The 15561-nt window shown below is 43.5% G+C and overlaps 2 protein-coding genes across 3 annotated transcripts; one reads left to right on the top strand and one right to left on the bottom strand.

The window, feature by feature from the left end:
• The first annotated feature begins 93 nt into the window (after positions 1-93).
• Positions 94-9999, top strand: trap1 (TNF receptor-associated protein 1). Its single transcript, XM_040119184.1, has 18 exons — positions 94-322; positions 2115-2285; positions 2388-2470; positions 2591-2731; positions 3247-3318; positions 3554-3714; positions 3885-3994; positions 4097-4170; positions 5112-5267; positions 5573-5693; positions 5946-6015; positions 6228-6375; positions 6493-6678; positions 6820-6958; positions 7061-7146; positions 7519-7664; positions 7772-7844; positions 8837-9999. The coding sequence occupies exons 1-18, from the start codon at positions 202-204 to the stop codon at positions 8936-8938; spliced, it is 2160 nt and encodes a 719-aa protein (XP_039975118.1). The 5' UTR covers positions 94-201; the 3' UTR covers positions 8939-9999.
• A 178-nt stretch (positions 10000-10177) lies between these two features.
• LOC120784989 (MAPK regulated corepressor interacting protein 2-like) lies at positions 10178-15046 on the bottom strand. Of its 2 annotated transcripts, none has more exons than XM_040119199.1 (5): positions 14431-15046; positions 14204-14273; positions 13485-13624; positions 12146-12326; positions 10178-10415 (listed from the first exon to the last, which is right to left on the bottom strand). In XM_040119199.1, the coding sequence occupies exons 1-5, from the start codon at positions 14483-14485 to the stop codon at positions 10358-10360; spliced, it is 504 nt and encodes a 167-aa protein (XP_039975133.1). In that variant the 5' UTR covers positions 14486-15046; the 3' UTR covers positions 10178-10357. The 2 variants fall into 2 exon arrangements, with proteins under 2 accessions (XP_039975133.1, XP_039975142.1); XM_040119208.1 differs by having other exon boundaries at positions 10178-10414; positions 12222-12326; positions 14431-15036.
• Positions 15047-15561: the final 515 nt, after the last annotated feature.

Below are 15561 nucleotides of genomic sequence, written 5' to 3'. Positions count from 1 at the left end.
TACGTATAACCAAAATGCGTTTTAGTCGAAATGATTTGCAAACGGCAGAATAATTTTCCACTTCTAATCAGGCAGCGCGCTAACACGCCGTTCTGACGTCATCACATGTCACGGGGTCCTGCCTGGTCTAGCTCGTCCAACGTGTGTCCCCAGGTCGGTTGACCCATCTTCGCCGGTGTTCCCGTTCCCTCGTCTGTCCTCATGTCTCGCTGTCTCGGTCTGGCTCGGTTCGCCCTCGGTTTCCCTCAGAGGACCGGCTCACGGTTAATGACATGTGCACGAGGGCTGAGCAGCAGAACTGTCTCGCGCTCTTTGACTGCAGGTAGGCAGTGTTTGTTAGCCTTAGCCAAGTTAGCATAGCCAATACCAGCCACAAGATGAGAGTCAGGAGCAATCTGCTGCGGCAAAATGTTTAATTTACCAGCCTTTAGCTTAATACTGTGAGCTGGTTTGTCAGTCCGATATCCCACTTTGACGCTGCACGACAGCTACAGGTGAATTTAAATCGACAAGGCTGCTGAAAATACTCAGTTATTACATCATTATATACATCGTTTAATTTGTTTATCCATCCATCAATCTAGCCATCGACTTTCTGCTGATCATCCAGGTCGTGTCAAATAATTAATTAATGATATCATTAGGATTTACTGTTGCACACTGATGGGAGGTACTGACAAAAATTTGACATAAATGTCAATAAATTCATGCACTTTGTAATTGTCTCTAGGCTTTATCATCCCTACTTGGTTTTCACTGATACCTTTCAGAATTGGCCGGAAATGGGTATTAAATTTCATTCTTTGTGGTATTAAAAATGTCTTAAAAAGTCTTAAATTTAACTTTGTAAACAGAGCAGAAACCCCGCACCTGCATGTAGACCCACATATACCCAAAGACACCTGCAGCAAGCGCAAACAAACCGCATCAAATCATAAATAAAGCTTACAATAAGAGTGTTTAGATAATGAGGATTTTTTTTTTTTTTGCTTTCTGTAAACACTACTGATGACAATATATATGTTGAGAGAGTTATTGGTTGCTGTAATCATTTTTATCTCCTTACTGGCTGTGAAGAGACCCTTTTATAACAGCTAATATGAGGTTTTAGCAGTGAGGGATTTTGTGCTAATAGACCGGTAACTTTGGAAAATGCCCACATTAGGGGCATTTAATTGTATTAAGACTTAAAAAAATCAGAATTGATTGTCCAAGGGAAAGATCAAAGTAAAAGTAATTGGCTTTAACGTTTAAAGTGCAAATGTAAGAATAAAAGTTTTTTTTAATCTAATTTCTTTTGACTCCAATACTCAAATTTGGAATTTTGGAAGTCTCTTAAGTTGGTGGACAGTCTCCCGATTGGGTCTTTTTGATAGCTGCAGTAAAGAAACGAGCAGACACCTTCTTAGACGTGTTTTGGAATGATTTCGAGCTGAAACTAACAATTATTTTTATTGATTAATCTGTTCAGTATTGTCTTGATTAATTGATTGATCATTTTAAAAAAGGCCTTTAAATGCTTAAAAAAACACACACGCACACACAAAAACATATTCACAGTCCAAAACGCAATTGTTGCAGATCTAGAATGATTGTGAAAATTGTTTATAGTCCGAATTCTGATAGGACAGGCTAGTAGTAGCTCACCAGCTGCTGATTTCTTGTAAGTCGTCATCTCCGAATGTACTTTTGATGGAAAGTTGCAGCACTATGGCTTAAAATGACATGGCTAAAGCTGATCTTGATTTTGTTGGCAGTCTCTTTCCATGCTTTGTTTTTGTCTGCATTTGTCAGTGCGGTTCTGATGGGTTGTTCCTCCCTAAACATACATGTGACTAATAAGTGATCACTTAGGCGCTGCTCTTGAAGGTTTCTGCTACACTTTGCTGTAGGTAAAAGTCAGTCGTCTGATAAATTGGTTTTATTCTTCACTTTTGGTTAAGAACCTTTTTACGCCTAAGTTGGCTCTTTAAATTATTAAGTGTAATTATCAGACCTTTGATAAATACTGGCCCTGATTAGTAAGCCCTCTGCAAGGCACCAGAAAGACAACTACTCAATGCCAGAGCGGTCTTTTCAAAGCAGCCCCACCATCTTAGTCCTCCTGTCATCAGACTTGCAGGTTGGACAGCAGCAGAGGTGGAGCAATCGGCCCAGAGTGTGGGGTGCTCAGCGATCCTGCCTCAGCTTCTGCCAGCAGTCTTACTACAGCACCCAGGAGGCCGAGAAAGAGCCCGAGGAGGAGCCCCTGCACACCATCATCAGTGACACAGAGTCTGTGCAAGGTGCTGGAACAGCTGGAGACTTTGTTGAATGTTATGGCTCATAGCTAATAATTAGTTAGATTTAAGATGATCTGAATGTTCTTCTACCCGTGATTTATCCAGGTAGCTTCTCCAAACATGAATTTCAGGCTGAAACAAAGAAGCTGCTGGACATTGTTGCCAGGTCCCTGTACTCAGAGAAAGAGGTGAGATGGTTTGTGTTGAAGAAGGAGAGGAAGATACAACTTAGTTAGACTGACTTTTAAGTTTATAAACTATAACTGCTCTTCTCTGACTGATTCCCTGCCTCTTCCTCATCCCACCAGGTCTTCATCAGGGAGCTGATCTCTAATGGCAGTGACGCTCTGGAAAAACTGCGTCACAAACTGATCACAGCAGGAGGTGAAACAGCTCCCATGGAGATCCACCTGCAGTCTGACGCTGCCAAGGGCACCTTCACCATCCAGGTACACCCACGTCTGTGGAAGATGTGCAGCCTGCATGAATTTAAAATGACTGGTATTATTACTTTGGAGAACTGTACTACATTATAACCCTTTTCTACTACAGGAAGTGGTTTGACGCTCCGAGGGTGTGGGTCACCGATTGGCTTGTGCCAGACCCAGGAATGTCCTGGATTCAGCATTACTGCGAAAAGAAAATTTGTAACCTTATCAGTTCTTGCATTGTTTGCCCACAACAGCTTATTTTACTCACCTGCTCAACAGTGCATGAAAATGACAAAGATGATCCGACAGTAGCCTTTTAAATTAAATGTCTGAAACATCCCAGTTCGTGAAATACAATGGAGACGAGGAAAAAATCATGTTGTGGGTTGTTAAGCTCCTGCTGCTTCTAAAGGTTAATACTGAACTCTGTGTCCTGGTCTGTTCTTGAGCAGGATTGACACCTGGTGGATGACTATCGTACTACAACTTATGATGACTTCTTTTTGAATGACTGGGAATCTCTCCTCTAATAGGACACTGGAGTGGGGATGAACCAAGAGGAGCTGGTGGCCAACTTGGGGACCATCGCCCGCTCCGGTTCAAAGGTGACTGTTGTTGTAGATTGTCTTCCATTTTTCTTGTTCTAGCTGCTTTGCTTTCCTCCTCATATTATGTATTTATATATGATATGTCTGTCCTGTATGTTGGTTTAGCTGTTAAAGTTTAGGTTTGTTTATCTCATTTGTTCAATGAGTAAACAGTAAGTTCACACCTATGTATATGATGTATCCTGCTGATCACGCTTTCTGTCAAAAATAATCATCTTTCGACACACTGCAGGCATTTTTGGATGCTCTGCAGAACCAGGCGGAGGCCAGCAGCACCATCATTGGTCAGTTCGGGGTTGGATTCTACTCTGCCTTCATGGTGGCTGACCGTGTTGATGTCTACTCCCGCTCTGCTGAGCCCGGTGCACCTGGATACAAGTGGTCCTCCGACGGGTGAGAGCAATAAAAGGAGGTGTTTTATTATTTAAACATCAAGAGGAGGAGGAGAGACTATCCTGGGCGTGGTTCTGTTCCACAGTGGAACAAAGCATTTATGCATACATTTGAGAAATGAGTATAACCAAATGTGACCCTCAGGCGTTCTCTGTCATCGTCTCCTTCAGCTCTGGAGTTTTTGAGATTGCTGAAGCCGGTGGTGTTCAACAGGGAACAAAGATCGTGCTGCACCTCAAGGACGACTGCAAGGAGTTTTCTTCTGAGGACAGAGTTAAAGGTACAACTGCTGAAGCTTCTAAAGTAGCTAAACTGTAACTGCAAAGAGCATATTCATCAGTACATCACTCCATGTGACGACAAGCTGTTGTGTCTCTTTCAGAGGTTGTAACAAAGTACAGCAACTTTGTGAGCTTCCCCATCTTCCTGAATGGTCGGAGGCTCAACACTCTGCAGGTGAGCTGCTCTGGTCCTGTTGTTCACTCGGTCTTAAAGACTCAGTGAATGAGTGTAAAGAGTCACAAAATTCACAGTGCTACAAATCTAGATGTTATGATTCATAACATCTAGACAACAACATGTCTCAACATTTGCGACATAGTAATAATACAGTGGAACTTTGCTTGACAAGCGTTTTCACAGCAGCAAGTACTGTACAGCACATAAAATGCACTGCTTTACTGTAACCACATAACAAAAGCAACCAAATTGTACAAAAACAGGAGATTTCCTCTCATCTTAACTCCCACAGCGCTGTGTATTTTACAGTTACTGTTTCAACCAAACATGTCACACGCATTCAATCCACAATCATGAATTCAAAATCAAGACATCTGGCTCAGGTGGGCTTCTGCAGCTGCCTGTAAATATGCATCTGTTTCTAAAAAGCGAGTCACCCACAGAATTTGAATTTAGGAAATAAGATGGAACTTTATTCATCCTGAAGGAAATTTTCTCTGGCCACATATATAAATATACATAAATATATAGTGAAATAAATATATACACGGTGTAAATATATACGTATAAAGAAAAAATAAAATATACATTGTAAAATGAAAGTATAACTACAAAAAAATCAAGTAAAGGGCAGTTCAAAGTACTAATGATGCTAGAATGCATCAATGATAGCGTGAGGTACCAGTTAGAATTTTCCAAATTGCTTGGGCTGTGATTTTTTTTAAAAAAAAATCCTTAAGTATTAGTGGATCAATTTAAAATGAAATTTTCCTTCAAACATTGTCTCAACATAGGTAAAATATTTCCACCAATCTTTCACTGTTACCAACATGCTAATATTGTGCATAGTCTGAGCTGAAAAACAAGTGAAGTTTTGCTGCGATAACACACACTGTTATTTTCAAACTAATCGATGTGTGACCTCCGTCTCCGTTCAGGCCTTGTGGATGATGGAGCCCAAGGAGATTAGTGACTGGCAGCATGAGGAGTTCTACCGCTACATCGCCCAGGCCTATGACAAGCCCCGCTACACGCTGCACTACCGCGCTGACGCCCCGCTCAACATCCGAAGCATCTTCTACGTCCCTGATGCGGTGAGGAGCTCAGGGCTGCAAGTTTTTAATTTGAGTGTTTCTGTGCATCGTGATGACACTGTAAACTTAATTTCAGTTGAGTTTCCGTGTTACCCCTTCGCATTTGGGAATCAAACCAACAAACTCCCAGTCCCAAATCTGATTCAACAGGCCCTTAAGTAATACCAACCTGTGTTTAAATGTTATGGATCATGTAAATTTAAGTAGTTCTTTCTCCAGACAGAACATTTTTTTCAGTTGCTATGAAGAAAATAAAGTTAAATTTATCAAATAGATGTATGATGAAAAAATGTATTGATCAACAGAAGCCGAGCATGTTTGACGTGAGCAGGGAGATGGACTCCAGCGTGGCTCTGTACAGCAGGAAGGTCCTGATCCAGACCAAAGCGGCTGACATCCTGCCCAAGTGGCTGCGCTTTCTCCGAGGTCTGGACCCCCCCGACCGCCTCCACCTGCTCCTGGTGGAGCTGCTTGTTTTTTTACTCTACTGTTTTTATGTTCATGAGTTTATGGACTGAAGGAACAAATAGTGTCTATTTTTGTGTGCTGAGCTAAACACTGTGTGTGTGTGTGTGTGTGTGTGTGTGTGTGTGTGTGTGTGTGTGTGTGTGTGTGTGTGTGTGTGTGTGTGTGTGTGTGTGTGTGTGTGTGTGTGTGTGTGTGTGTGGGCATGTGCAGGTGTGGTGGACAGTGAGGACATCCCTCTGAATCTGAGCAGAGAGCTGCTACAGGAGAGCGCACTCATCAGGTATAACAACAGTTTTACGACTTACTTTGTCCTTTATTTTAGATGTGATCTCTTCCCTTTTTTCTTTTTGTTTTTAAAATCAAAATCTACTTTTATAGTAGTATTTACTATCTATTAACTTAGGAATTCACAATGCATTGCTCAGTTTTTTACTTTTCCTCCAATATTGATCCATTGATGATTCATTTTTCTATCACCACCTCTGGCTTCAGGAAGCTTCGTGACGTTTTGCAGCAGAGGGTGATCCGCTTCCTGCTGGACCAGAGCAAAAAGGAGCCAGAGAAGTACAACAAGTTCTTCGAGGACTACAGCCTCTTCATGAGGGAGGGCATCATCACCACCCAGGAACAAGATGTCAAGGTAACAAAATCTATGGTTTCTAAATGGAAAAAGTAATAAGCATTGAAAGCAGCAGAAAAATGTTGTGTCTAAGTATTGTTAACAGTGGCGTTCTCCCTCCGTTCTGCGTCTGTATAGGAGGATATTGCGAAGCTACTGAGGTTTGAGTCGTCTGCTCTGCCAGCGGGCCAGCAGACCAATCTGATGGAGTATGCCTCTCGAATGAAGGCTGGCACACGCAACATCTACTACCTGTGTGCCCCCAACCGCCATCTTGCAGAGCACTCCCCCTACTATGAGGCCATGAAACAGAAAGACATGGAGGTGACATGACTGATAGTGATGATTGAATTACATTTATTGGTTTTAAATGGCTTTTTTTTTTTATAAAGGGCTCTATTACTGAGAGACAGATGAAAAGTCCAGTGGAAATCATGTCATGTCCTCTGCCCTCTGTGTGTGCAGGTGCTGTTCTGCTACGAGCAGTTCGATGAGCTGACCCTGCTCCACCTCAGAGAGTTTGACAAGAAGAAGCTGATCTCAGTGGAGACAGACATCGTGGTGGATCACTACAAGGAGGAGAAGTTTGAGGACAGCAAACCAGGTCTGGTTCGCTCTCATATCTCAGGTTATAGTTGAAGCATGACGCCCCTCGCTGTCACGGTTGTAATCCTGACCCTGGTTTATCGTCTTTTCTCCTCTGCAGCCTCTGAGCGTCTGACACAGGAGCAAGCTGACGACCTGATGGCCTGGATGAAGAACGCTCTGGGTCCCCGAGTCACCAACATAAAGGTAAAGATAAGACTCTGTGTCTAGGATTCTGAATTTCATAGGGTGGTTTGTGGTTGGTTATGAAATGAGCTTGTTTGTTTTTGTGTTCTTGTGTTCTTGTGTTCTTGTGTGTGTGTGTGTGTGTGTGTGTGTGTGTGTGTGTGTGTGTGTGTGTGTGTGTGTGTGTGTGTGTGTGTGTGTGTGTGTGTGTGTGTGTGTGTGTAAACTCAAGCCCCCAAATGTTTATTTTTTTTTCCCAGACAAGTAATCATTTACATTTCTTCCAAGTTTCAAAGTTGAGTCACATATTTCATCCTAACTGGCCTGAAAAACATGCTGAACTTTACTTGTTACAGACTTGCTGTATAATACATGTTCTCCCTGTTCCCCCAGCTTACCCCTCGTCTGGACACCCACCCAGCTATGATCACCGTGCTGGAAATGGGTGCTGCACGGCACTTCCTCCGCACCCAGCAGCTGGCCCGCACTGCTGAGGAGAGAGCTCAGATACTGCAGCCCACACTGGAGATCAATGCAGGGTAAGGGGTTGATGGATTTTACTAAAAAACTGATGGTATAACTTCAAATAATACAGGTTTCATGTCCAGCTGTCCAACTGTCGTGTATTTTTTCCACCATCTGATAGACACGATCTGATCAAGAAGTTGCACGCACTGAAAGAGACAAACTCTGAATTGGCTGGACTGCTACTGGAGCAGGTAGGGTTCTGTGGGTTACTGAAAAAACATAGTTTGTCATATTTTAGTGAGAAACCTCCCTGTTTCTGATCTGCTCCTGTTTTAATCTGTAAGCTCAAAACTCGCCCTCATTGTTTACCTGTTGTACAAATAACGACAAAGAAAAAGATACAAAAAAAACAATATGATTAGACAATTGAAGACTCCCTGTGTTGAGAGTAACATAATGCCCATTCATGTACTTTAATGACAGAACAAGCCTGCCATATTGCAGTAGAGCTTTTATAACACAAATACGTAAGTGTGGGAGATTTCTGCAAAGATTTCTTAATCTTCGTTAACTAATAATCTAATTATCTCCATTGTTTTTTGTAGTTTTTATTTTCACCAAGTTACTTGGAATGAAACTAAGCACTTCCTGCACTGATGTTTTACATTAAAAGCCTTTCAGTATCTCCCATCCCTGGTAGGCTTTTAATTTGAAACTAGTGCAGGAATTGTTGAGTTTTATTAACAGTAAATTAACAGCCTTCCGTTAGAAGAAGTGATAGAAGTAAATTGGTTAATGTCCTTCTGTTGAACAGAGCGGTGAGTATGATATGACTCTGCTGTTGTATCAAGGGAATCAGAGCTGTAGAAGCTTTATTTGACTTTACCATGCAAGTGTTCAGAGTCCAGGTGATGGCTGTTTCTGAGACTGGGCCATTACTTTAGGACCAGCTTATTTTGAGAGTTTAAGGTAACTTATGTTCGTTACAGTCATTATTTTCAGGTGAAATCATTGCGTGAAAAATCATCATGAATACTTTTTCACTGTGTATGACATTAAAAACTTCACTATGATTACGGTGGTAATGATACTTAAACATTGGTAATGCTGCCCAGTCTCTCTGTTCTGGCAGCTGTAATCAACTTTTTATGGGATATCATTGTCTTTTGAAGAGATCTGCTAATCGTTTTGCATCCTACGAGTGCAGATGTATACGTTTACTTCTTTTTATCTATTTCCTTAGATCTATGACAACGCCATGATCGCAGCAGGCCTGAACGATGATCCCCGACCAATGATTTCCCGCCTGAACGATCTACTGACTAAAGCTCTGGAGAAGCACTGAGAGCTACATGCAGACACGAACAGTGCAGTGACTGATTTGGCTTTGATGACTGAAGCATTTACAGCAGCTGAAGGGCCTGAAAAGCTGGAGAACTGCAGTTTCTAAAGAGCACTACAGGCCTTATCTGAAGCCATAAAATCACTCATCTCTTTCCCCCTCTGGCGTACATCATTTCCCCTTGTGGAGAGCATGTAAGGCCTGAGAAAGATGAACTGATAGAAGCATCATAGAGAGCCTCTCCATAAACATTTTTATGTCGTCACGCTCTTTGTTCAGCACTATTTCATCAGGAGTTTCAAATTTCGGTGATTATAATTTAAAAGACTGTGCCATACACGGGCTACTATGGAGGGTTGTGGTTACAACTTGTGACTTTCACACTCCGATCATGCCTGGCCATGAGAAAAAAAACTGGGTTTTTCTGACATTGCCATCTCGTTTTCAAGACCAGGTACCACTAAAATAAAAGATCAGGCTCACTGACATCCATGGCCTGAGTAATCTGGATGCAAACCAGCCAGAAACAATGCAGAGGTGAAGAGAGACAGTAGGAAAAAGTAAAGGAGACGCATTAGAAAGATTCAGTCCCAAAGTGTGGAGGTAAAACAATCTGATTTCTCAAATCATATTTCAAAATCTTGTTGAAATGCCACGTCTAATAACAGCTGACGAGTGTTAATTCTAAAGTGTGCGTTAGAGAGGTGGTACAAGGCAGATCGCAGATTGTTTAGAAATGCAAGACGTCCTTCTGACTGCTGAATACAGCTGTTACCGTTCACGTTCTGTTCTTTTTTTCCATAATATTTTATTAAGAGCTAAATAACTTTAATGTGGTGAAAAAATTTATACAGTAGACCTGCAAATCTGACAATGGTTAAATGTGGATTCTCAACAGGTTTCATTTGTATTAAAGCAACTAGTATAAGTGAACCTATTGTAAATCGATTTAAAATACCGTATATGCATTTATGGAGCTGTTGCTTGTGTCTTTGCATTAAAAATTAAGGTGAATAAACATGAATCCATTCTTGTGACAATTAAAAAAGATGACAATTCAGAGCTTCTTGAAAATACAATTTTACTGCATTTCAAAGTAGCATTACATCTGTGTTTTGAGGGTGGTAAGAAGAAACCTGAACTTCAAGACATCGTCCTTCAATGTGCCGTCTGTGGCAGACTGAATGTTTAGTGTTGGATAAGTTGGAGTTATAAGGCTAGAGTTCAAGAAAAGTGATCCTCTGTGTTTCTATGTCAACGTCCCAGCGCTGTCCATCCATTTGAATCACATCAGGACACTTGGACCCATCACACCTGCCGCTCCCAGGTATCCTCTCCTCTGTGAGCCGCTCTGCTCACGGTCTCGCCTCCTGACCGTCTGTCAGGATCCACAAATCCCAGAAGAGTGTCAGGACAACTTGTCTATGTTGGCCAGGAAGCGCTGGGCCCACCATTCATCCAGGTCAATGGGCACAAAGTCTGGGAAGGAAAGGAACGATGTCATTTACACCAGGAGACAACAATTAAAGTGTATAACCATGCAAGGTAGCGTGTGAGGCTGTAATGTTCATTTCACACCAAAAACCAACATTGTTAGAGGGATGAAATATGGAAAGAAAACTGGGCTCCTCACCACTACCATAAACTGATAATAAGCAATGAATGAACACAGTTGCTGTTAAATAAACATTACAATTTACAGTTTTTCATTGAGCTTTAAAATCTGTTTCTGTATTTACTTCCTTAATTCTAGCTGCTTTTCTGCATTAGGCCAACACAAACAGTGTTACAAGGGGGGGCTAGCGTTACCATCTGCTATCACAGGACCCTGGAGAAATTTGAAACGATACAAGCCTTGATGTTAACCAGGGGCTGAGGGTTTCTTTTGACGATTTTATTTTGACAGTTAAGCCCGGAAGTACTGGCTTTGTATTGTATCTACCTTGACGTTAGTGTGTTTGCAATTGTGAGTATTCACTCACGCCCTCTAGTGGTCAAAACGAGGAACCGCAGCACTCCGTTACATTGATGGCTTCCAAACTCGTTAATATCTCGGTTTAAATCGTAAATAATGTAACTCACTAGTGTAGCAACTAGAATAACACCAGTGTTGATAGAAATTGTATTCATTAACAACTGTTTTCGATAGTTTTCTGGCGTGTAGATCAGCTAGCAATGTTTATGCCTGTGTCAAAGACAGGCGTGTTAGCGTGCTAGCACCTCGCAATATTTTCTCAATAAAGTAAGCAATGAAAGCAAACAGAAACAGACTATAGAAGTGACCATAGTGGCCACAGGTACAGAATAAAAGCGAGGATTTTACAGACCACTATCCTCAAACCGACTGCTCGTATTATTTCAGGGTATCGGGGAGTCGCGAGCGCTCACTGCCCCCTCGTGGCCGCAACGAGGAACTGCAACAACTACGTGATGGCAACCTGACGCTTCTGGTGAACACTTTCAAAATAAAATGAAAACGTCGCACGTCAAAAATCGTAAAGCATGGTCATTGTTATCAAGCAGTCACAGTCAGAGACCACAACTCCACGTTATTAGGTAAGAATTTCATGTAGGCTACACAGCTGACGCCATTTTGATCATTATCTGCATATTGAAACAGCAATAACTATACAAAACTGAAAACCAGAGACCACATGGAAATTTCCTCTTGATGCATGGCATGTGTTGTATGTTATGTTGTGTTTTTAATCTGATTTTACAAATTCCTGTCGGCCTGGATGGTAATGGCAATGAAGTATGAAGCTTGAATTAGCATTTCAAAATGTGTTGACAGAGTTAGCACAACAATGAGGAGAGACAGGCCTTATGACCTTTGCTAGTTTCCTTCCAGCTGGAAGGATCAGAAGCAGGTCCATTAATCCTTGGTTGGCTGGCTGTCACAAACCAGGCTGTCCTGGTTACACTAATTATAGGCCTGAGGGCTGTTATCATAAGAGACTAAACGACAAAAATATTAAGAAGTCACCCCTAGTTCAAACAAAAAAAACCTCTCAGGGCCACATGTGACAGTGAACATGACCATTAAGCTTTGACGCTGAGGGGAGCGCAGACGGGTCTTACAAAATAAAATTGTCCACTAATTTTTCATAGTTGGAACAAGCGTATTTGGGTTTAAAAACAGGCATACCGTACACGAAAATGTTGCTCAGTTCAGCCTTAAAATTAACTATTAAAAAATGCAGACTTATGACGTGAAGACAGGGGCAGCTTGGGGGGAGAATGGTGCAGTGTGAGGAGACCTGTGAGGAGGAGAAGCTGTACTCACTGTCCATGTGTGGGCTGGGAGTGGTTTCTTTATAGTGGACTGCTGCCTGGGCTTCCTCCGGCCCCCGGCTGGACCCCTGCTCCTTCTGCAACACCTCCCGCCAGGCTGACAACACAAAGACTCAGTCAGGACGGCCACCATTAACACCCAGAGGCTGATAATGTCCATCATTAATTTTATTAGGCCTCTGCTCAACTGTCAGGGCACACACACGACTGCTACACAAAACTGCTAACGCCAAACAGTTATATTTGTGGAAGTGCAGGATCCTTTAGGGAAATAAAATGAAAATGGGATATAATAATAAATAGCGCTCCCAAAGGTGTCCTTTTAAGTTTGTAATTATCTTATCTTTCCAAGTTTAAAAAAAAAAAAGTCCTGCACCCCTGTGTCACACCCACAGTGTCAAATAAGTAGAGTCCACAAGGGCAACAGCTTCAAAGGCCTGCCACTCCTGGCTGACGTTTGTATTTCAAATGCAGCAGCATGTAGACTTGTCACATGTAGTGCACGTGTGTGTATATGTGTGTGTGTGTGTCTGTGTGTGTGAACCACAATTGATTTTTATCTCTGCTAGCTGCCTCCAGGTCATGAGTTTCAGACTACTCAAATGCATAAGTTTGTTTACACCATACAATGAAGTATTTCGGAGAGAGAGAGGGAGGGGTGTCCTTGTCCACTCAATGACAAGGTTACTGAAGTTGTTTATGAGCTGCAGTGGCTGAGCTTCAACGCCAGCAACTAGCAGGACACAGAAAACACGAGCCTCGGCCAAACGAAGTCTCCTGGAGACTGAATGAGCCTGTGAATGTTAAAGAGAGCCACACGCTTTCAAAAACTGGGCCACTGTGTCGAGTTTCGCCCGGATCCCACAAAACCCTCCGTCCCGTCAGGAGCCTCTGTTGCCTTTTCCTCAAAGCCGACAACGAGTCCCCCCCCCAGTAGCGTCTGGGTTTCAGCCAGAGCCAAAAATGCTGTTTCCGTCGGGACGTGGGTGCCAGCGCGGGTCATGACGATCATGATACGTGGGTGTGAGAGCGTTTATCATGGCTATCAGTGTCAGAGCAGCTGTGCGGGTGAGGTATGGGAGGGGGGAGGTCGCGGCTGGTTTGCAGTTATTATAAACTGTGATAGTGAAACAGATGTCATTCAAAAAAAAAAAAAAAACAGCCAGTAAGGTAGCGGATACAGTGAGACAATGAAAATTCCTGTCTAGTCTCATCTTCTCCTTTTTCCAGTCAGACCATTCATTCACTTCCTTACCCTCATAGACAAACTTGACGTTTTCCTCGTGTGCAGCGGTGAAAGTCTCCTCCTGATGGTTGTCCGCGGGGAGAGCCGGAGCAGGGTGATGGTACTTTTTACCATTCAGGCGGTTGAAAACTATCTTGGGTGCAGGAAGACTGATGGGTATAAGGAAAGAAAGAAAAGCATGTGGCAGGTAGTCTGTGGATTTTACAAACACAGCGCATGGATTTGATAGCTCTCTCATTTCCCAGCTGGAAGTTGCTTAAAGGCGTCAGCGTTTGGGCTTAGACTCAAGCAAGGGGCTGGTTGTGTAGGAGTCAGAGACTGCAACAGCTGAATGAAGGACCATGTGCCAGCTCGCCTTCCCACAAGGTCACACTCACGGAGCCTGGCTGGTTTCAAAGGCATGAAAACAGCCCAGCAGGCGGACTGAGCCTTGGGGAAGCCACAGTGTGAAGGTGTGTTGTAAATCGTTGGGGCCTGTGCTGAGGAAGGAACGCTGCCTGTCTCAGGCTGTCGACGTCCACCGCTGTCGGGACACTGTCATTCACTAACACACACCTCAAGCAACACAGTAAATCTGGAACGGCGCGTCTGATCTCTGCAAAAATGAGCCAAGCTACTGACATTTTAAGATTGAGACACTGAGTGAAAAAGCATCGCAGACACAAAACTGAGAGCATCAATGAGAATTTTCATTCCTTGCCCCCCCCCCAACAAGTTTTATCACCTACTCAGGCAGACTCCAGGACGTTTGCTTGTGCTTGAAGTCGTTTATTTTGTTGTCCAGCTGCTGTGTAGGCCCTGGAAGAGAAAGTGCACATTTCGCTTAAAAAACAAACAAACAAACAAACAAACAAACAGCTGATCATTAGTTTTCCCAACAAGACTGATGTCTGATGGATCTGGGAAAGTGTGTTGGACATAGCTGAAAGTTGGTGACTGAGGTCCAGAGTCTCACCTGTGCGTCGCTGGGTGACCAGTTTGCTGGGACCTCTTGTAATTGTGTACATCATGCGCAGGAAAAGTCCCCCGTGAACTTTCAGTTTGGCACTTTTTCTTTTTCCTTTTTTTTTTTTTCTTTAAAAAGAAGAAAGCAGCGTGCCAGATGGAGCGCACACGGTTGGAGCAGGCCTACTTTCTGAAGGCACGTTAAGTGAAACGCATTCCAGAACCTGTGCTGTATGCGCGTGTTGTATGTCCGTATTGAACGTGACAAGCGTGCGTCCTCTCCTCAGCTGATCGGGCTAAATTCCGGTCCCAGGGTGAGACCCCGGAGCCAACAAGCACTCACGGAGAGTGGACGGAACCTGTCGGGAAAACAGAACCCGCGCGTCGCGCTCCTTCTCCGCGTGGAACCAGAAGCCGGGGCGCATCTCAGCCAGCGGCCCTCCCCCCTCCCTTTTCACCTGCCGTCGCCGTCCCTCAGGTCAGACGTGTAACGTAAGTCACTTTGGTGCCGACGGTGTCCTGCGCTGCCACAATGTCACACAACCTGAAGCGGCGGCTGTCATTCATAAGACACGGAGTACGCACGCCGTCGAGGCGCAGCACTTCTCGACGTCCCTACACGCCTCCTTCGGCGCTTTAAAGAGACAGTGTCCCGGGAGTGTGACAAATCCGCAACACGGGGGGGACTCCGAGGGGCCACGGAGTAGACTGAGACCCCCCACAACGCGAAGGAAGGGGGCGATTACGCCATTTTTCTTCCCCGATCCCCCTAAATTGAGGGGAATTATTGTAGAAATGTCCAGTAAAGCTCTAACCCGTTTGACAACTACACAATTGTTTAGAGTGACATGAATAAAATATTTTAAAATCCTCCTCAAATTACTTACAAATCTTCAAGAATGTATTCAAGGGGGGGGTCATTTGTCTGTCCCTCCAGGTATCCCCCTATCTGCCCAACGGTTCTGTGTTTACAGTACACACAGGACAAGTCAGGTGGCACAACACCACCAGACTTTATACACTCATCTCTGGATACAATGCAACCATACTTTACTTTTTACTAACCAGGGGCACTGCGTTGTCGTAACGTACAAAGTGTGTGTGTGTGTGACCCCAAAGGTGACCTTTATCCCGTAACACA

Source organism: Xiphias gladius, chromosome 3, assembly GCF_016859285.1.
Source record: "Xiphias gladius isolate SHS-SW01 ecotype Sanya breed wild chromosome 3, ASM1685928v1, whole genome shotgun sequence".
NCBI classification, from domain to species: domain Eukaryota; kingdom Metazoa; phylum Chordata; class Actinopteri; order Istiophoriformes; family Xiphiidae; genus Xiphias; species Xiphias gladius.
Note: the sequence above shows the minus strand (reverse complement) of the source record. Positions and strands in the feature narration are given on the sequence as shown.